This window comes from Carassius auratus, chromosome 44 (genome assembly GCF_003368295.1).
Source record: "Carassius auratus strain Wakin chromosome 44, ASM336829v1, whole genome shotgun sequence".
Lineage (NCBI taxonomy): Eukaryota > Metazoa > Chordata > Actinopteri > Cypriniformes > Cyprinidae > Carassius > Carassius auratus.
Genome location: NC_039286.1, coordinates 4,340,413 through 4,361,876, shown reverse-complemented (window position 1 = coordinate 4,361,876; position 21,464 = coordinate 4,340,413). Strand labels below are relative to the sequence as shown.

The 21,464-nt window shown below is 37.4% G+C and overlaps 2 protein-coding genes across 2 annotated transcripts in view; one reads left to right on the top strand and one right to left on the bottom strand.

Moving 5' to 3' along the window:
- The window catches only part of LOC113062188 (ribosome biogenesis protein bop1-like), a 75,096-nt gene that overhangs the window by 26,032 nt on the left and 27,600 nt on the right, over positions 1 to 21,464 (bottom strand). The window lies entirely within an intron of this gene.
- LOC113062189 (basic helix-loop-helix transcription factor scleraxis-like) lies at positions 10,153 to 16,312 on the top strand. Its single transcript, XM_026231839.1, has 2 exons — positions 10,153 to 11,284; positions 15,687 to 16,312. Exons 1-2 carry the CDS (start codon positions 10,718 to 10,720, stop codon positions 15,723 to 15,725), a joined length of 606 nt encoding a protein of 201 aa, XP_026087624.1. The 5' UTR covers positions 10,153 to 10,717; the 3' UTR covers positions 15,726 to 16,312.

Genomic DNA, 21,464 nt, shown 5'->3' with positions numbered 1-21,464 from the left:
TGAGCCGTAATCCATTGTGGCAGAAGACAGAGCCGCTTGATGAAGGTGCAGAATCATTGCCTTACTGCAGCTTCAGCAACTCATTCATTTTTCTTCTCCTCTACTCTTCTTCCCGCTTTCTCGTTTGGCTCTGGTGCTCAAAGCCAGAGTGCAAAGCATCCCACCAGCGTGCGGTCACTTGGGAGTACTGAATGGAAGTTGTTTTTGGAGAGGGAACTGCATGCCTGGAAGTGAAGCATTCCCGCTCAGGCAGCGAATCCTGGAAGCGTAGGGGAAAAAATATATACACGTATTCTAGAAAAGAGTTAAAAAGAAGAGTCTGCTTTCAATCGCAATACTGTCACACTATTTGCCCTGAAACATCTGCGACTCATCTTTCACGCAACTATTTGGGGCCAGTCTGGCTGGCAGAAAACTGCAAGTTATCACCCCCTATTTTTTGTTCTGTACCAGGTCATATACAGCAGTGATTGGGAACCAGTGAGCTTTTTAGGTGTGAGGTTCTGAACCCTTGCACTTAAAGGTTTACTCTTTCATTTGATAAGACACATAAGACACTTGGCTCGGCTGATAAGATGAAAAAAAATCCAATAAATTAATAAAGAATATAAATGAATAAAAAAAGAATGAAATAAATTAAAAAGCAAATTATAAAAATACATAATGAATAAAAGAATAGGTAAAATAAATACATAAATGGATTAAATAATAAAGTGCATGAATAAACGTATAAGAAAATAAAAAATAAAACTCATAGCATTAAAGAGTAATAGAAATGACAATATATGAGTGAATAAATAAAACTAATCAAATGAATGGACTAATGAATAAAGTAAATGAATAATGAAAAAGAAGTCAAATGAATAAAACAATACATTGAAGAATATAAGTAAACAAATGAACTGACTGAATAGAAGAAAAAAAAAAATCAATCGATACACGAGTAAGTAAAGATCGGATCATGTACAGCCAGTCTTGCTCCGTTTGCACACCATGAGTGTCCTCCACAGCAGGTTTTGTAAGAACGATTGCGCTCCGGTCAGACCCCGCTGGACGACCGTCTGTAGCAGCACACTTTGCCGCCCACGAGCAGACAGATCAAAAAAAGTCCATCTGCTGTATTTTGCAAACCACTTCTTCGCTTTCATACAACTTATCTAAAGCGATGCTTATACGGGCCGACACGCTGAGCGTCTAATCGTGATGTCGACATCCAAAGATGTTCCTGTCCACAGATACCAAACAAACAGCACATTGTCAGCACAGTAATGACTTCGAAATAACTGACAGAGTGGCGGCCAATTTTCCCATGAAAGTTAGTGAAAGCAAACAGCCACCTTAAAAGGGGTGGTTATTAAAAGCAGAGATATAAGACCCAAGCTCTGATAATGCCTTAAACAGCTGAAGGAAGGGTTACGGATGTGGTGTATCGACTGCAGGGCTTGTGGTCGGAGTCCCTGGTCCCTGTACAAGCAGAGAGAGTCTATTAGGAAAGTGTGTTTGATACTTCAGACGTTTATGGATGTGTCTGGTTGACCAGGTCGATCTCTGCATTGGGAGCATGGGTGGGCGATACAGCACCTGTACGTCTGTCAGATGGATGGCAGTGAAAGTCCTGAGGGACGACGAGCCCCTTGTTTTTACTAAGAGTTAACTGACCACCAACGCTGACGGACACAATCCCAAAAAACGGAGGCTTTTGTGCGGGTCTGGGAAGTTACCAGTTAGATGGATAAAATAAAAGTATAAAAAACAACAACAAACAAAACGACTTGCACAACAGCATTTTAGTGCCATGTAAAAAAAAAATGATATTAAAAGCTCAATAATCTCTGAAAGTAAAAATCTTTGAGCAGGGGAATCCCAATATTACAAGAAAAGGCATGACTATCCGGATCAGTATTGTAGCACTCTGTATTATCAGTGTTATTATTTGTATAGAAAATACATGGTGAATTAGGAAACTGAGTTTAGGCCAAGTATCCTGACAGCAAACATAACACATCACACAACATACCACATTTTAGTGCCACATACAAACTTCAGAAGAAACTGCATGATTATCTGGATCAGTACTAAGTTATTAATAGTATCTGGAAAGTGCAGTGGTGCTTTCTAATTCTACAACTTTTTTCTCATAATTTTGATTTGTTCTCAAAATATTTAATATCTAAAACGTAGAATAAAGACCTGATGTAACTTGAGTGTGAAATGTGCAAACTTATTGCTAAAAACTTAAATGCTATGATCAGATGTTTTCTTAACTGCTGTTTTCTCACTACTGACATTTTGGCTGTGTGTTTATTTTGTTACTGAAAGGAAAGTGTGCATCTTAATGGGTGGCACTGGGATGTTCCCTTTTTATAAGCATGTGGGAGACTCAGATTTGAATCATGGTTAAATAATACAAAAATGTTGCAAAAGGCATTTTATGGTTATTATGTACAGATCTGGCTCTCATTTGTGAATCAGCAGGGCCTCGGTGGTGAAACACCTGAACATTTCTGCTGTTTGCTTTAAGAAGCGATCACTCAGCTTCTCAAAACTACTGAATTTAAAACATTGATTAATCTGTACTCCAGGGGCAATTTCTAAAATCTATCTTGAAATTAAAAATGTGGCCATTTCAAATTCAATAATGTGCTAAGGTGCATTAAGTAACTTGATTTATGAGTTCATGCTGGCACGGAATATTTTCCAGCAGCAGTGCTGATTTGAAAGAAGGCGTTTAACACGATGAGACGCTGGTTCTCGATGGGCACCGGGCAGGAGAACTGCTTAAGATGGGATTTATGGAAGCGGTTCCACGGCTTACCCACTCGGCACGGGCCACTGAGCGACAAGCCATTTGCAGACGGAGCAGCCTGCGTCTCCTCCCCACAAATGCAGGTTTGCATTTCCCTCTAATGGGATCATTTATAATCCCAGTAAACTCAAACTCCGCAGTGGAACGCTGCCACAATCTACACTTTCCATGAGGTCCATCCAAACAGGGCCATGCATCTGCAGCACCGCATCCCTGTGCGCGCGAATGTGGGTGAGTGGCAGCTGCGCGCAGGCCATTAGGATGCCGCTAACATCCACCGCTAACAGCTTGCTGGAAAAATCTAAATTGGAAAATGATCATGGAATAATACCCAAACCCAAGCATCTAGGGTAAGGAATATAAGAAACTGAGCGGGAACCAAAGTGCTCTCCAAAACGCAGCACTTTTCACATTTGCTGCTCACTTCATTTTGAGTTGTAAAAAAACATTACAATGTCAATAAAAGCAAACACCTGAGAAAATAAAGACAGAAAAGTGATTAAGTACATGCAGTCATTCGTAATAAAAAAATAAATAAAATAATAATAATAATTAGGTACAATCCCTAATCAATCAACATGACAGAAGAAGCTTTTCTACAGTAACCTCATAACCCAAACCTCTCAAAATAAAATGACAAAAAAATAAACAAACAAATAAAAATTTGGCCTTCATATTACAATGGAAGAAACCAACTCAGAGTCTCTGTAGTTTCAGCCAGTTTATATGCTTTAACCACTGTAAATGTACCCGAGAGAAAACACATAATAAAAATAAAAAAAACAGGAGCACTTTAACAATGGAAAAGTCACAGTAAGAGCAATGAGAACAAAGACCTCGGCCAGTCTAATTGGTTTTATTTGTTCCCTTCATATGACTCCGCCTTCTCCTTTGAATAAATTAACTGAAGTCATTACCACGGTGATCTCAGCAAGTCCTGCATGCATGTGTGTGAGCTGGAACAAATGTGGCTGAGATTAAGCTGTCTGTGCTCATCTGAAAACGATGCAGGGGATCTTTTGGACCCATCCAGACAAATCCACCCACAAGCTTAGAGGATCAGAGCGGCCGATCGCAGTACGATGCACCTCAGGTGTTCAACCAAACATCCAAAACCCTGCTGCCTGAGAGAATTGGAGGCCAGAAAGCATTTTCTGCTGGTTTATGTGTCACAGAGCCCCAGAGGAGGTCAGTGGGAGCTAATGGTAGTCAGATGGGATGCCTTTTCTCCGCTTTAAGCAGTCCGATGGTGAGATAACAAGCGCTGTCATTCGTTACCGCAGAGGTCGATCTTTATGAGGTTGCGAGACATTCCTTCTCTGCTGTGGTCTCGCTCAACCCTAATGAATGTCGTCACCTTGTGACCCAGTTCCTGTAATGACTCATCCCGGGATATACGGACTGCTGCAGTGAGCTTTTGCTTTAATGACTGAAAGGTCAAAGCTGGGGTCTGGAAAGTAATATTACTGTGTCATTGTGGTCATGACTGTGACACTAAGAGACATAAATGCTTCACTGAAAGAGCATCTTTCTTTATTGCCAACAACGACAAATGCACTTCCTTCTCTACTAAATATAGGCCTAAACACCTTGCCAACAGGTGCTGAGCACAAATGTGCCTTTTAAAAAACAAATCCCTAAATCTACTAATATAACAAAAAAAGAACATCTCATTATTTTTGTACACAACTTCACAACTTTAACTTAATAAAAACAGGCAATGAAGGTATTGCAAAACAACCTCATGATATAATACAAGTCATGATTCAATATTTCGCAATGCATTAGGCTTTGATTTCATTTCTCCAGTGAGGAGAGTGAGTCGAGCTGACTGACAAGAAGAGTGAGGTGACACAGACAAAACGATGGCAGATGATTTAGTTTTCAAACTAAATGCAAAATCTCCTGTTTGGCAATATTTTGGATTTTAAATGTTACTCAAGGTCTGCACTCTAATAAATTATCTTTATTTAGATAAATGCAAATAACAGATGATTCGGCCGAAATGTGTTATTTGTATTTATCTCCTGTTTAAATAAAGAGAATTTTAGAGCTAAAGTGAGTTTGACATTGTATTCTGTTGTTGCATTAAAGCAACTGACACCGAATTGCCACTAATTCGAAAGTAAAATTAAAATGCGCACAATGCTTTTACAAACTATTTAAAAATGAAGGAAAGCAAGGAAAAGAGGGAATGCCCTCGCCCCCACAGTGATACCGGTATTATCGGTGTTGTCACACATCGATTAACGGGTGGGAAAATTTCCTCACCATCACCAAACAATGTATTAAAAAAAACAACAACAACAAAAAAATAAATATATATGATTTGCTTTGTTTTTCTTAAATAATCTGAATAGTTAAATATAAATGCACAACCACTCAAAAGTTTAGGGTCATTATGCTTTTTTTCAAATAAATCATTTAGCGAGGATGTGTCGAAGCATCAAAGTATCTTAAAAATTTTAAATCTCTACATAAAATAGTAATAATAATAATAATGAGCAGCTCAATTGTTTTCATATTTTTCAGGTCAACAGTTTTCATGCTTCATTTTATGAAGAAAATTTTCTAGAGAAGGAAATCAGCACATTAGAATGATTTCTGAAGGATCGTGTGACACTGAAGACTGGAGCAATAGCCGTGTTTCCACTATCGAGCTAGGACCGGGCGTGCTAGTGCGTGCCAGGGCCAGTCGCGTTTCCACTGTCACTTCCGGGGCTTGATCGTGCCTCGCCGGGGCTTCCTCGGGGCCAACGGCCAGGGTTTTTCGGCCCGACGAAATCCTTGGGCCAAAGCGGGCCAGCTGGGGCTAGAGGAGGGGTTACGAACAAAGGCGGAGTTTCTCCGTGTCTAGAGAGCGTCAGCGCGGATCATTTCAGAAAGATAACAGCTTTAACACCAGCATTAAAGATGTTTTAAAATAAGTTGAGCTTAAAACTCACTCTTAGTAAGCAGCAAGTGTTTGAAATAACTTGATCCGATGTGGATTATAATCACTAAACAAGGCAGAAATATTTATAAGCGATGTAAAAGACTATGCACGCTAAACATTAACGTTACCATATAAACATGGTAAATATGACCGCTTGGATAAATCAGACGTCAGCTTCTTATTCTCTATCACAATTGTGTATTTATTAAGTAACATTTTTTCTGTGGTATGGTTTCAAGAGTTTAGCTCCACGTTGCATATCATCAAAATATAATAATGATTTTTGTTCGGGAGCTTTTATAAAAATAGAGAGTCTGCGCTGAGGATCATTTCAGAAAGATAATAGCTTTAACACCAGCATTAAACACTTTTTTAAATAAGTCGAGCTCAAAACTCTCTTTCAGTCAGCAGCGAGTGTTTGAAATAACTTGATCTGTGGATTATAAACACTAAACAAGGCAGAAATATTTATAAGCGATGAAAAAGATATGCACGCTAAACATGTTACCATAGTAAACATGGTAAAATATGACCACTTGAAGAAATCAGAGGTCAGCTCCTTATTCTCTATCACAGTCGTGTATTTATTAAGTAACTTATATTTTCTGTCACAAGCCTCGTCTCGAGAGTTTTTCTCACGTTGCCTATCATAAAAGAATATAGCATAATAATGTTTTTTGTTCGGGAGCTTACAAAAATAGAGATATTATCATTCATTCTAAATGTGACGGCTACTGTGGCTAATAAACAGAAACAGACTTGAATGAACAAGCTGGCTATTTTCATGAGCGTTAAAAATAAATAAATAAAATAGATATAAGTGTATTTATGTGTGAATAATTTTGAGTCCTGATAAATTAAATCAATATGATCAATGTATCATGTATTCTATAGTTAAAACATAGATGCTTTTGAATTTGAATATATAACAAAGCATGCAAACAAACGGCTGCTTTTATCAGTTTGTTTTTGTGATCGCACATGTTCCAGTGACTTATTTCTTAGTTTTCTGATAACTTCTCTTTGTTGGTGAAATTTTGAGGTTGCATGACGTTGTTCTGAGAGGCGTGTAAAGGGCGTGTTTTAGTGACGTGCAGCTGAGCTTCAAGCTCCACTGTGGAAACCCTGCGCTATTCTGGCCTCGGTGCTACTGGCCCGGGGCTATGAGCCCCGCCCGGCCCGCTTTAAGCCCTGGCTCGCACTGGCCCGACAGTGGAAATGCGGCTAATGATGCTGAAAATTCAGCTTTGCCATCATAGCAATCTATTGCATCTTCAAATATACTCAAACAGAAAACAGTTCTTTTGATTTGTAATATTACATTATTACTGTTTTTGCTGCTTCAAATCAAATAAATGCAGCCTTGGTGAGCATACGAGACTTCTATTAAAACATTTTAAAACAATTCCATCGACTCCTAAATGTTATAAATAACAATATTGTAAGGATCTAAAATATTCATATAAAATTTGGAGACAAAACTCATATCGATATATGAATGTATCGGAACTGCTTTACAACATATGAATCTAAATTTAAAAAAAAAAGATTTTAGTGAATCTTTTCATTTAGAAGGCTGATTTTAAATTATACTTACTGATTCAACTCACCAACATATATATTCATTTAGAAGAGCCACAATTCACTACATTTTCATATAGTTTTATTGTGTTATAATTCCAATATTTCACTCACCTCACAGTTTGACTCCAAAACCAATTTCTTAGGTAAGTGCTTTACAAATACCATGCAAATCTGTTCGTACTAAATGAAGTAATTCAAAAGAAGGATTCATCAGAATGATTCATCTAATGATGGGATCAGAAGCAAGCATACAACAATATCAAAGACTTCAAAACAGTGAAGTTTTCACCTCTTCATGAAGACAACCTTTGCAGACGTGCAACTGATACTTTTCAGTCTGAGCAGTGAATATGTCTGACTAGTGACTGGTAAAGCCATTCAACTTCAAAATCGGTTTCAAGAAGGAAAAATGACATCTTTAAGGTTATATTCCAATTGCCCTAAAACCAGGAAAAAAAGGAGGAAAAGTCCATTCGGAACAGGATAATAGTACATGTTTCGACATGCGGAAAACATTATTTCAATACAATGGTGTTAAAAACTCAACTAGTGATTTACTGCTGCTAGTTAAACCAGTTCAAATTCCCTTTACAAGATTAAAATTAAAGAATGCTCTCCCACTCAAAAGAATATAAATCTCTTCACTTGCAGCAGCCATTAACAAAACCATTTTCATTAATGAAAACATAAAACTCAAAGTCTTCGTGCCTCTACAGACCCGGGAACGTTTTTCATCTTAAAATTAAAAAGAAGTTAAGTGTTACGTTCCTGTTCTCCAAGACGATGGGTTTCAAATGACCATTCAGGGAACTAATTAATGAATAAATTCCCCTTAAAAAGGAAAAGACTGTATAGTCTAGCGTGAAAATATCACTACAATTAACAACAAATAACAAATTAAAATGTCCCAAAAATTAGAAAAAAAAAATAGTCAAAGTAAGTGTTTGAGAGGATCCTCCTCTCCTGCGGTTTTGACCTCGAGCAAACGCCGGAAATCAGATATCCTGTCTGGCCTTCAACTCGCATCGCTTATTAATGAGGCTGCGGTTCAAAGAGACTAAACATGAGACGGCATTAATATGGATTTACCACGTCCTCAAAACGTCTTTTTCATCATCTCCATCTCAAGCCATCATTCGCAAAGTAATGGTACGAAAACCACATTGTTACGCTGCCAGACTAGTCTTGAGCTAATGTCAAAAATATGGAATCTAGAGGAAATGAAGGGAGAAAAATGACAATCCACCATTCATATCTTCATATTTTCCAGAGGGTAAATAGGCGTTGAAATTATAATGACATCAAGGAGTACACTTATAATCCATCAAATGGTTGCGTCGTATGGAAACGTATTTAGTTTTTTACCTTCTCCCTCTTTCTTTAGATAGATATTAGGATGAGAAAAGTCCTGAACTTGGAGAACGAGCATGCTGTTCTTGTATAATTTTCTCTCAACGAAACCTTTAAGCATAGTAAAGTTAAATTGATATGTTTTGGGAACAATATTTTTAATGACTTATGGCTAAAGTTACAAAAGCGCGACAGAACATATAATAAGTTCAGACAACCTTTTCAAACTTCCATAGTTAAGCTAAACAAGACCATATAACTTTCCTCAAAGTTATTCTCAAAAAGATCCAATATATCCTTTTCGCAAAATCAAAACATGACCAAAATCTGTTTCTCAGGGGGATTATCTTCATTTCATCATAAACTGATTGGTGGTAATGACTAAGAGAGGAACAGGTGCTATGATCTGAGTTATGGTCCTGCTGGATGATGTTATGTTGCTATTTCCCTCCCGTGACTAAACCAGTCCAGCCAGACAAAACAGCAATACGCTAAAGTGTAAGACAATCTTCACGGACAACATAGTTCATCAAGCTACTGGACAGTCACTGACTCAGAGCGGAAGAAAAACCACGGGAGTGCAGACTCACAGCAAAGGACCGGCCCAGAGAAAGTTTCACTCTGACACATGGGACTCTGTAAAACCCCCACTGAGGTGAGGTGATGGTTACAGAGTTCAGTGGGAGGAGGGGAGAATGGGTGAAAGAATTACCCAAATTTTACAGATCTCCAGTTGAAACGAGAGTCCTTCTAGGATGCAGTATAATAGTAAATGAAGGATGGGAAAAGAGGGAGCAGGAAAATAAAGATACAAGGGCAAATTGTGTCTAAGGAAAGATTTCAAGCTAACAAGTTGACAAGAATGAAAGTAAGAAAGTAGGATTTTTTTTAAAGTAAGGGAAGAATGGGAGAAAGCAATGAATGAAAAAGAGATAAAAAAGGAGGATGGAAAAGAATATGAACAAGAGCAAAAAATTAAGAAAGAATGATTTAAAATGAGTAAAATAAGAATTGAGGGGAGGAGAAAAGGAAGAAAAGTTGATACCGATTTAAAAACAGTAATGAAAGAATGAAGGAGAAAGAAAAAGGAGCAAAAAGCAAGATATAATGACTTAAAATTAGGGAAGAAGGGAGGTAAGGAATGAAAGATGGAAAAAGTAAATTTAGTATGAAAGTAGCTGGATGTAACAGAAGGATGGAGGGAATGACAGAAGAAAGGGAGGAAAAAGAACTAGAAACAAGAACGATTTAAAACCAATAAAAAGGAAGAAAGAAAAACAGGCAAATAATGATAGAATAAAATCAATAACATTTTATTGATTTTACTTCACATCAAGAAAGAAAAGATAAACTTTAAGCAAAAAAGTGAGCAAATAGAGGGAAAATGAGATTAGTGTGAAAGCAAGGAAGAATGATTTCAAACCACTAAAGTGAACAAGCAAGAAGAAGAAGAAAAAAGAAAGATCATTATTAACTGGGAGTTAAAAAGCTGAAGCTGTATAGAACCACTTTGCTCCCTGCCTGAGCCGCCAGCTGGGGTATTTGCATAAGCAGTAAAAGAGAGGGATGGACAGAGGGAGAGAGAGCGAGGGAGTGAGAGAGGGAGGGGGGAATCATATCAGACACTCCCACAACCTATAAAGCACAACCATACTGAAACACTCAGTGAAACCACACGTGGGTCTCTGCGCAAGGGGAAGAGCCAGCGCTGCACAGGGACAGAGAGCCGGAGGAGGAGTGTGCATGTGTGTTTGAGGAAGCAAGACGTGGATTTCAGCTCATATGTGATGTGAGTGAGGACAAACAACAAACTCAACCCTTCATGATCAATTCTCCAACTCTCGACTTCAAGGAAAAACTCATTTCAAATGATTCCTAGTAGCAGGGCAATGTAATACCAGAGTGCAACTGTACTAGAGGACTATCCAGAGAGCAAACAAGTGGAGGACTTGGCTTCGGAACCAGAGATCCATGCATTACGAACTCTAGAGTCTTGCAAGCAACATTTGAAATCTGTGTGGAGAGGTTTGGAGGTTTCAGTGATGTCTTTCGCGATGGTGCGACCGGCTCCCAGCCGATACCTGTACTCCGAGATCTCGATGATGTCAGAGGATGACGAAAATGGCAGCGAGAGCTCGGGCTCCGATGACCGCTCGTTTCGTTTGGACGCCTCAGGATACGAACTTAAAGTTGGAAGAAAGCGGAAACCTGGTGTAGGTGGAGGACGGCTGATAAGTACATCACCTAACTCCACCGGGACAATGGCTCCAGTGGCAGAGGGCCGTCCACGCAATGCAGCCAACGCACGGGAGCGGGATCGCACCAACAGTGTCAACACGGCCTTCACCGCGTTAAGGACTCTCATCCCAACAGAGCCTGCTGACCGGAAGCTGTCCAAGATCGAGACCTTGCGGTTGGCGTCCAGTTACATCTCCCACCTTGGAAACGTGCTCCTTGTGGGTGAAGCTTGTGGGGATGGACAGCCGTGCCACAGCGGAGGGCCTTCAACCTCAAACTACTACCACCACCATGGCTCGCCTAGTCGGGACTCGGAGAACTCGCAGCCCAAACAGATCTGCACATTTTGCCTCAGCAACCAGAGGAAAATGGTGAGTGAGACTTAAGCAGGTGTTCTCTGTTAAGATTGTGCAATGATCTGGACGTGTTCAAGTCCACAAACAAGCTGTAGAAACACAGACAGAGGTGTGAAATACGGCTGAACCTCGGGGAGGGATAAAAGCAGGGCTGAATCATTCTCTGCTAGTAAGGTCACTGAGGGCAATGACTTGAGGCAAAGTTAGTCAGGAAACAGTTGGGTTGCATTAAATTCTATCAAAGTAAACTTGTAGAGTAACTTTGTTTATTTGTAGAGTACCGTTCAAACAAGTAGTTTAAAGGTTTGTTCCTTTCTACAAAGCATTTCTGTAATACGAGCCACAACAAAGCAGTTGATATACACAAACCATATTCCTAACTTCTAGAACTGACACAGCCAAAACTTTTGAGATAACTGAAAGCTGATAAGGCATAATTTAGTACATGCTTTCTAAGTAACTATCAACTAGTGATTTCAGACAGTGTTCATTCAGTCTTCTACACCGGCCAACTACACCTTTTAGTGAATCTGCGTCGTAATTCTCAGCCTCCACGAGATTATGACTTCATCCACATGTCCTTTTCCATCAAGAGCGATATCTCTGTTACAGAGTGCGCTGCTACCATGACCTCATAGACAGATGCAGTGAAAGATCGGATTAAATGTAGCCCAACGGAAAATATCCAATCAACAAAGAGACTGTCAGGTAATATACAAACACATCATCCATCTCTTCCCCCGGCGAGCGTGACTGTGCTGACCTTGGCCCGTGGAGCCAACTCCGCAGCACATTAAAAATAAAACCATAAATCACGCTTTGGCTGTGAGGAATACAATGACACCAAACCAAAAACAGGGGAAAACTGTAATTTAAACTTGCGTGGCGAAGAACTGTCTGAGGTTGAAATATAACACACACTCAAGACAATTACACTTCGCCATGACACAAGAGCATTTTTAGTCAGGGTATCTCACAACCGCAATGTGTGTTTAATCCTCAAAAACCTGAAGTGCTTCCAGAAGCCGTTGAGCTACATTTTCTTTTTCTGGATCTTTTAAAGTCTGTAACGAAGGAAATAAACAATAAAAGATGGCATCTGATTCCGCCGTGTATACTCTGCACCAAACGGGTGAATTACAACTAACCTAGTTTGGGCCATTTATAACAAATGAGCAAATAGGAGGCATAAACAAGCAAATGCTAATGGTCCATGATCTATATATCAGACCACGAGAATCTAGGGAACATCTGCTGTTGGGTATTTTCCCCCAAGTAGCTATGCACCAACCTCAGCGTTTCACTCTCACATCCTGTGTTGTTCTTAGTCGCTTCCTCATTGCCCAATTAGTATCCTTGTCAAGCATGACATGCAACTTGCTCGGACCTTCATAAATCTTTCAGAGCACGATTTGCAGAGATTTCTGAAAGTAACACAGCTGTCTTTGCACTTTAAGATGAGGGCATTAAGACCATTAAATTAAGATTTTTATGGATTTATCTTGCAAGAAAAACACTAAATACAAAAACATAGTTTCTTGTAAATCCCAAAAACTAATTAAACGTTTAAAAATCCAGACAGATCTAATTGGCTGCTATTTAATCATTTTCTACATCAAAATAACTGCTTTAATGAAATGTCAACAAGTCTGTGTGTCCAATTCATGTACACAGACAGGTAAATTGGCAAAATATTAATAAATTTGACATCATCCACTATTGTTCTGTAGATATCAGTCAAGCACAAATTAACAACTGATTAAGCATCTTTAAGTATTTAAATCTAATTCCTAGATGTTCAATACTGTACAAACCAAAAAGACTGAAACAAATGTACAATAAACAAGAGCTCCTTATAATGCAAATTTATAACTGGCAACTTAAAGGTTTTATTTGCTAAACTGTTTGTTGTTGAAAATCACATAGAAACAACCCAGAAACCACAAAGCTAGAAACAACAACAGGCCAAAGGCTAACACTCCCATTTCAGGCCGTAACCTTAATCCGTACTAAACGAAATGATAGATCTTTATAAGCCCAATCGAGAAATACGCCCATGTCTTCGGGATTCCAGTGGCAGGCAGAGATTTGAAACAGACCATGCCTAGCCTTTGTAGAGCGCTTTCAGAAGTGGGTCTGTGCGCTCCAAAACCACACTCCTCTCTTTTACCCCTACTTAGTGCTCATTACGCCGTGAAAATATCACTCAGCCAAGACGCGCAGCTTTATTGTTTCTAAAGAAAGAGAACGACGAAATAAAGAACACACAAACCAGGGGGAAAGACATGGAGGTATAACTGAATTCAAATGTTCGGGTTTTTGCCAAAGCGTCTGTAATCTGACACAAAACAGACAGCTGCTTCGAGATTCTCCAGCGAAAGAGCGAAATGGACATTTAAATCAAACGCAGACAGTCGAGCGGCACAAAACTGCTACTTTTGCCTGTTAAGACATTCAAGACTCAAACAGATTTGTGTCTATATAAAAATGATTGATTTTACCCTAAACATTTTCCAGCTTCTGATGCATCTGGCGGGTTTATATGTATTATTATTTTTTTTTTATCTTGGACTGCTTCTTGATGTTTGTACATTCACACTCACACTCACTCGGTAACTACTATTTTCTACATCACTATATCCACATGGATGTACCACAAATGACAGAGCGAGAAATTACCCCTATTTTTGTGTTTTGACACCATCTTCCTCTGTCCATCTGGCTAAACCACACTATTCATTAGTGGCGGACGTTTGGTTTCTTGCAGGTGAGGGCATAGGTTTGGATAGATTGCATAACCAGACTGGATTACTCAGAAAAAGTATTTGAGGCAAATGCGATGTCTTCCTTTCATTTATGGCATCTGCTCAGATGGTAACTGAATAAAATGTAACGTAGGTCATATTTTCTGCATAATTATCGAGACTTCTCTCATTACAAGCATATGGAAGAGTTTAGAGACTTTCTCTAACGGGAGCCCGAACATTTGACACAATATGAAATTATTTGAAGTGTTAGCACCGCGCATTAAAGAGCCAACATTTTTCCCTCCGTAAACTGCCATTTCATTCGAATTCGTCCTGAAAGATTTGGCCAAAAGTGGGATCTTATAAAACCGCCAAATGTGAATACTTCCATACCTTCTGGAAAGCGAAGCCACATGAATTCAAGTTGGGCTGGAATTGGGTCATCCTTTACCACAGGTGGGGCGGTACGCTTCATAACCATAAACGAAGGAAAACTAGCATTTACGCTTGAAGGCAGCGGCGAAATGGTCTGTGCAAATACTCCTGAACACTATGAAAACAATCAAAAGAGTGTATGTGGTGCATTAAAAGGGTGCAAAACTCATATATTGGGATTAGCTCAAACACAAGACTGGTTTTAATAATCTACCCATCCTGTCACCACCAGAGGCTAAAGTTACACGTCTAAACCCATGCATGCACACACATCGTCTCGTTGTGATCTTTAGAAAGCTGTCAACGTTAAACGTCAACCTGAGGTGAAGCCAAATATTTGTGTTAAGAGAACCGTAGCTGCTTGAAAGGGGAAGAAAAGGAGGTGATCATTAATTTATTGATATAAAGATATTTGAGAATTTGCTGTGATTTGTTTCCTGTCTCAAAGTACTTGGATATAATGTGTTTATAAAAGGACTTCAGACCAAGGGGAGCGTACGATCAATCTGGGCATTTGGACGTAAGCTCCAGCAATAATAATTTCTCTACGGTGAGTTAGACAGGATATGAAAAGCAAATGTAGGCAAAATCCTATTAGTTTGCCCATAAGTGTTCCCTGGAGTAAGAGCGCTGCTGACTTTAAAGTGGCACTGAACTTAGAGGAGGGGCTGGAGAAAAAAATAGGAGTGAGGGAAAAAAAAAAAAAAAGGGAAGAAAGGAAAACGTTGAGGGTCAGGGTTATTTTCAAATGGGATTCTGTCTGACTTCATCAAGGTTGAGTGTTTTGACTAGGAACTCCTCCTACATCAGACGGGGGCCGCAGGAACGATGGCATTCCATCTGCTCCTGTTCTAAGCAAAGCAAACTGGGAAATGTCAGCCAGGTGTGTGTGTGCTACCGCAAATGGAAAGGTGATAGGAGAAAAACAGCAGGCGCATTAATGCCAAACAGCAACATGAATCATCAAGAGTCAAAAACTCCTTCAAAACTGAAAATCAATAAACTTGTAAAAATTACCTAAACAAATAGACTTCAATGTAAAAATGTAACTACATTTTAATGCATTTATGTGAAAATAAATGGATATTAAACAATTTTAAACATGAATAAATATAATATATTAATGTAAATAAATAAATAAAAAGAAAAAAAAATATTAAAAAGAACAACAAAAAAAACTGAAAAAATTATTAAAAAATTATTCATAACTAACCAATTATTTTCTTTCATTTCAGAGCAAAGACAGAGAGAGAAAATCAGCCTTGAGGAGTTAAGCCACGACGAGAATGGATTTACAAAATATCATCAACCAATGTACAAAAGCTGATGACTGCAAAATGCAATGTTGTGGTGTATATATGCAAATATCAATTCATATTTAATTATTTGTAAATTGCCATTGGACTGGAGCATTTTGTTGGAGGAAAAAAAAACCACATATGACTGGAAAAAGACCAGACTGCAGCGACTTGATTACTCAAGAGCTGAACATCCCGCCACAGACTACACCAAGCTAAACCAAATGCTTATCATCGACCACAGGGAGTTTAGGTAATGCTATTCTCGCCAAAGAATCTCAATAAGAGGACTGCATTTACAAGGCTGGAAATGATCACATAACTTCTCCAGTAGACACAGCGTACGGAGCCCAGCTTTACAAATCAAAACAATGATGGAACATCTTCCTATTTTCAAAATCAATGAGGACCATGGGACAGTGCTCACTGAAGACATGAATAGATGCAAACTGACATGTGGCATGTTCTTTCTTATAAAAACACAAAAGACACTTAGCCTGACTATGAAAATGCAATAAATTCAATAAATGCAGTACACTGTATGTGTATAAAATGGCAAATTACTTATATTCTTCATTGTTTTAAATTAAAAAGAAAAAAATACTGAACAAAGAGTGAAAACCTATTTTTATTTTATTTCTAGTATGACTCAATATCATGTCACAAAGACATTTGGATATATTTGTTATCCAGCTCTACTGTAATTTGGCCAAAACCTCAAAACAGCTACAAAAACAGTCCCTCCAGATAAAGATCAATGCTTTCATTTTATCATCTCAGTAGATCATCTCTCATCACGAGTTTTTGAAGCCTAAATATTTAATTTCACATTCTCTTTCTGTGTTTAATTAGGTTAAGAAACGCAAACACATCTAGAGACACTTACATAGTCTTATATTTCCCAAACTCAGACACTTCAGGTTTATTCAATGTTATCGACTAAAACTGGCAAGAACAGCTGTTTATGATCTATTGCACTGATTCTAAAAATTTCGGACTCTAGATGAACTGGATAAGTATATTATATATATATATATATATATATATATATATATATATATATATATATATATAGGGCTGTCAATCGAGTCAATTTTTTAATCACAACCTTTTCCTCTAATTAATCACGATAAATCACACACTTCATGAAATTAAGCTAAGACCATTTACCTTTTTCAAATGTTTTTTTGTCATCATTTGCTATATCAAGCAAAGCAAACCAAAAGACTGAAGGGTGATTCTCAAATATAAAAATTTTCTGCAAGCTTTTTTTCCAAGATAAATTTAGATGTCTTTACAAAAAAGGACACTTAGAAACTCCAAAAGGACACCAAAGGACCAAATTATATAAGGAGCCCATATAAGCACATATGAAAGAAAAATATTATCAGAACTTTTTAGTATGTGTACAGTGCAACAGCAAATGGCTTTTTTACATTTTAGAGAAGCCAAGTTGCGATACCGAACAGGACCGCATGGAGATGGAAAAAAATAACTCAACCAACTGCCTGCTGACTGCATACAGTATATCTACTATAGTACAAGGATCCATTCCGTATAACTAAACACAGTTACAAACATGACAAATCAAAACATAATTGTGAAAGTGAGTGGAAACAATGGAAATGTATGGGAATTTCTGTTCATGTGCATAAATACAATGTGCGATTAACACTCATACATGCGTTATTATATCCGACTCAAGCGTGCTTACTGTATGCTATATGCCACCGCAATTGTCTTAACTTGACCGCAGTCTATATCTGCCAAAACTTTAATTGCGTTAAATTATTTTAATGCGTTAAGGACCATAGAATTAATCACATGCGTTAACGATGACAGCCTAATGCTCACAATTTCTCCATATAAAAGATTTTAGAGCTTATATATATATATATATATATATATATATATATATATATATATATATATATATATATATATATATATATATATATATATATATACATACACACATACATATAGACAGACCAAAAGTTTGGAAACATTACTATTTTTTATGTTTTTGAAAGAAGTTTTTGAAAGAAGTTTCTTCTGCTCATCAAGCCTGCATTTATTTGATCAAAAATACAGAAAAAACAGTAATATTGTGAAATATTATTACAACTTAAAATAATAGATTTCTATTTGAATATACTTAAAAAAAATAATTTATTCCTGTAATGCAAAGCTCAAGTATCATTACTCCAGCCTTCAGTGTCACATGTAACATCCAGTCTATCACACGATCATTTAGGAATCATAATAATATTCTGATTTATTATGAGTGTTGGAAACAGTTCTGCTGTCTAATATATTTGATGAATAAAAGGTTAAAAAGAACTGCATTTATTGAAAATAAAAATATATTCTAATAATATATTTTCTTTACTATCACTTTTTATCAATTTAACATCCTTGCTGAATAAAAGTATTGATTTTATAAAAAAAAAGAAAAAGAAAAGAAAATTACTGACCCCAAATTACTGACCAGTAGTGTATATTGTTATTACAAAATATTTATATTTTAAAAACATAGCTTCTTTTTTTTTTTTTTTTTTCTTTTTCTTTTATTCATCAAAGTATCCTAAAAAAGTATCACATGTTCTGAAAAAATATTAAGCAGCAGAACTGTTTCCAAGTTTGATAATGAATCATCATATTAGAATAATTTCTAAAGTATCATTTGATAATGATCCTAAAAATTCAGCTTTGCATCGCAGAAATAAATGATAATTTAAAGTAGAATACATTTAAAAACAATTATTTTAAATTGTAATAACATATCACAATATTAATTTTTTTTCTGTATTTTTGATCAAATAAATGCAGGCTTGATGCAGAAGGAACTTCTTTCAAAAAACATAAAAAATAGTAATGTTTCCAAACTTTTGGTCTGTACTGTATATATATTCATAATAAAAATGCCCATGGAATTATAAGATTTTACAAAGACAGTGAGAATCCTGGTTGAGGGTGTGAATTGACCTAAGGAATATTTAGGATTTTTTATCGTTTTGCCTTATTTTAAATCTACCTACATACATTCAGCTCTCTCTCTTTAAATATGTAAAATCCTAGTCATTACCTTCATTAAACATTAACTTACAAAAAGAGCAAAGAAGTTTCAATGCTTGTTACAATGGCTGCTCAAGTCAGAGGACAGGAGGAAGTGAGAGCTGAAACAGATGACTGAACGGAGGTGGACGACACAGGAAGTGAGGCCTGTCAGACAGACAGCTGTTCCGTGTGGTGCCACAGATGGGATTCACAGGTAAAGCCTTTGGCAGCGGTCCTGGAAGTGTCCACCCCTGACAGCTCGGACAAATTTTGTCTTGGTCTTTTGCGTCTCGTCTCACATATCACCCTCAACAACCTCCACACCTGCTCGCCAAACTAAAGTCACTTCATCTCTCCTCTCAGGTAACTACACCAAGACTCTGTTAAACTAATAAAAAAAACAAAAAAACAAGAGAGAAAGCTTTATTTGAATCTTTTGACATGAGCTTAATATCATAATAATTGCAATTAATCTCGTAGTTAATGTCTCAAACATTTAACTGCTTCTTAAGAAAGTAAAATGCATATACACAGAAGAGCTTCAGTGATATTTCAATTCGACCACTGCAAAAACAGCTAATTATTTTACTTTTGTTAAATGCCCCATCTGGATTTCATTAATAAAAATGTAATTAACCTCCATGTATGATGCAAGAATGGCAAAAAGTCGCAATAAGACATAGAAACTCTGGTTTGTCATTAACTGGGGAGCTGAGAGCATATTGTTTTCAACTATATTATTGATTGCTTTTAGTTTATAAGTAAATCAAACTAGTCTGGTGTCAATGAAGCGGTACATGATCCTTACTGATGGGGCTGTGGAGGTACGCAAGACAAAAAGCAAAGCATTAGGGCAGCATCCCGCTGAGTCTTACCCCCCTGTTCACCCCGGTCTGTCATTCTGTCATCTCCTCATATCTCACAGAACAGCTCCATATCGACACACATGAACCCAGTTACCTCACATCCAGCTACTACAGACATCAACACTCATACAGAAGAATAACAATAACAAAGGAAGATCCAGGAATGACAACGCATTCAAATATAATGTCTGATCTAGGAAAAAAGAAAACCAACCATAAAGGTGCACTTAAAAAATTCTATTACTAGAGCTCCAAATGTCATAGACTGTAGAATAAAACACTACGGACGACTAAATGGAAAAGATATAAAACCTGAACAATTATATATATATATATATATATATATATATATATATATAATAGAAATGAAATGTGATCAATTAAATTAATACATGTCATAAATCAATGTTATAATCAATAATGTTATATACATGGCAGTAAATGTGAATTACAGTGTGAAGCAGAAAGAAAAAAAGCATTCTACAACATTTACTCAATTCAGAGGAAAAAACTTGAAAACCAAAACTGTTTATTCATTGGCGAGACAGTCTGTATATTTTGGAAAGGACACAAGGGGAACAATCAACTCTGTTCCCGAATGGACACCATTATGAGCCAATACAATAATCTTAAAATGATTAGATATCAGTTGATTAATCTGCTAAGAAGTGTCTGAATCATCTGCACAACCCCGTATCCAAAGAATCTTGAAATTGATTTTTTTCCTATAACCATAAAACAAAAGCATAATTTCATACATCTATATATATTAGTAATTTTTATCTTTTAATCATGCTGATATTTAATTACTGCAAGTTTAATACTATGAAATGGGCCACTTTTATACAGTAAACAAGAGATGTTAAACTCATAATGCTATTCACTTCAAATAAGCATAGATATCTACTCTACACCACACTCACCAATGTCAAGTTACGAATTGGAAGCAACCGCAAACGAATCCTGAAAACACATTGTCCCCCTCATTACTGGCCTAAATGGTTTCAAAACAGAGCAGGCCAATGACCAGAGCATACGCAGTTCTTTCCATGAAGGCTGGACGTGGGGGTAAAAATCCATCCTCCCCCGGGTCCCGCGGGACCGTCTGGAGGATGGCTAACAGATGACAGCTGCACAGTCCCGATTCTCATCTGTTCAGCATCAGAGCACTGCTGTCCCGTCCCATCCCATCCTCCTAACCCAATGAAGACAGTGCCATGCAGTTGGCTGGAACGAACAGATCGCCTCACCTGACAGACCTGTAGTTTAGACCCTATTTTTTATTTCCGACTTCTTATACAGAACCAAAGGGCATAAAAATAAATCCCATTATCATTTCTAAAACAGCAAAACCACAAAAGGTTGTCTAAAGGTCAAGCGCTCATTACCTATGGCAAAAAAAACACCACACCACCCTGATAAATAATCTGCAGATCTTCACACATGGGGCTTTAACCTTGGAGAACACACGTGGAAAGTTTGCATTCTGGCAACGTAGATTTCAAATGGGTTTCCCACCTGGCCTCAGAGCATCCGGTACATCATTCAGAGAAAGTCATTATTTATTGAAAATTAAATATCTAATGAGGCCCTGAAGCTTTTCTATATGACGAGTCTAGTCGTATAACAGAAGAGAAAGCCATCGAATCAAGTCCATGAGAGCAAAGTGCTTGACTTTTTCCTTTATATCATTAACCAAAACATCCCAGGGAGCATTTTTTTCCTTCTGCTGTCCAACAAGTCACGAAAAGCCATTTGCCTATATGGTTGCAGTAGCATATTTTCATTT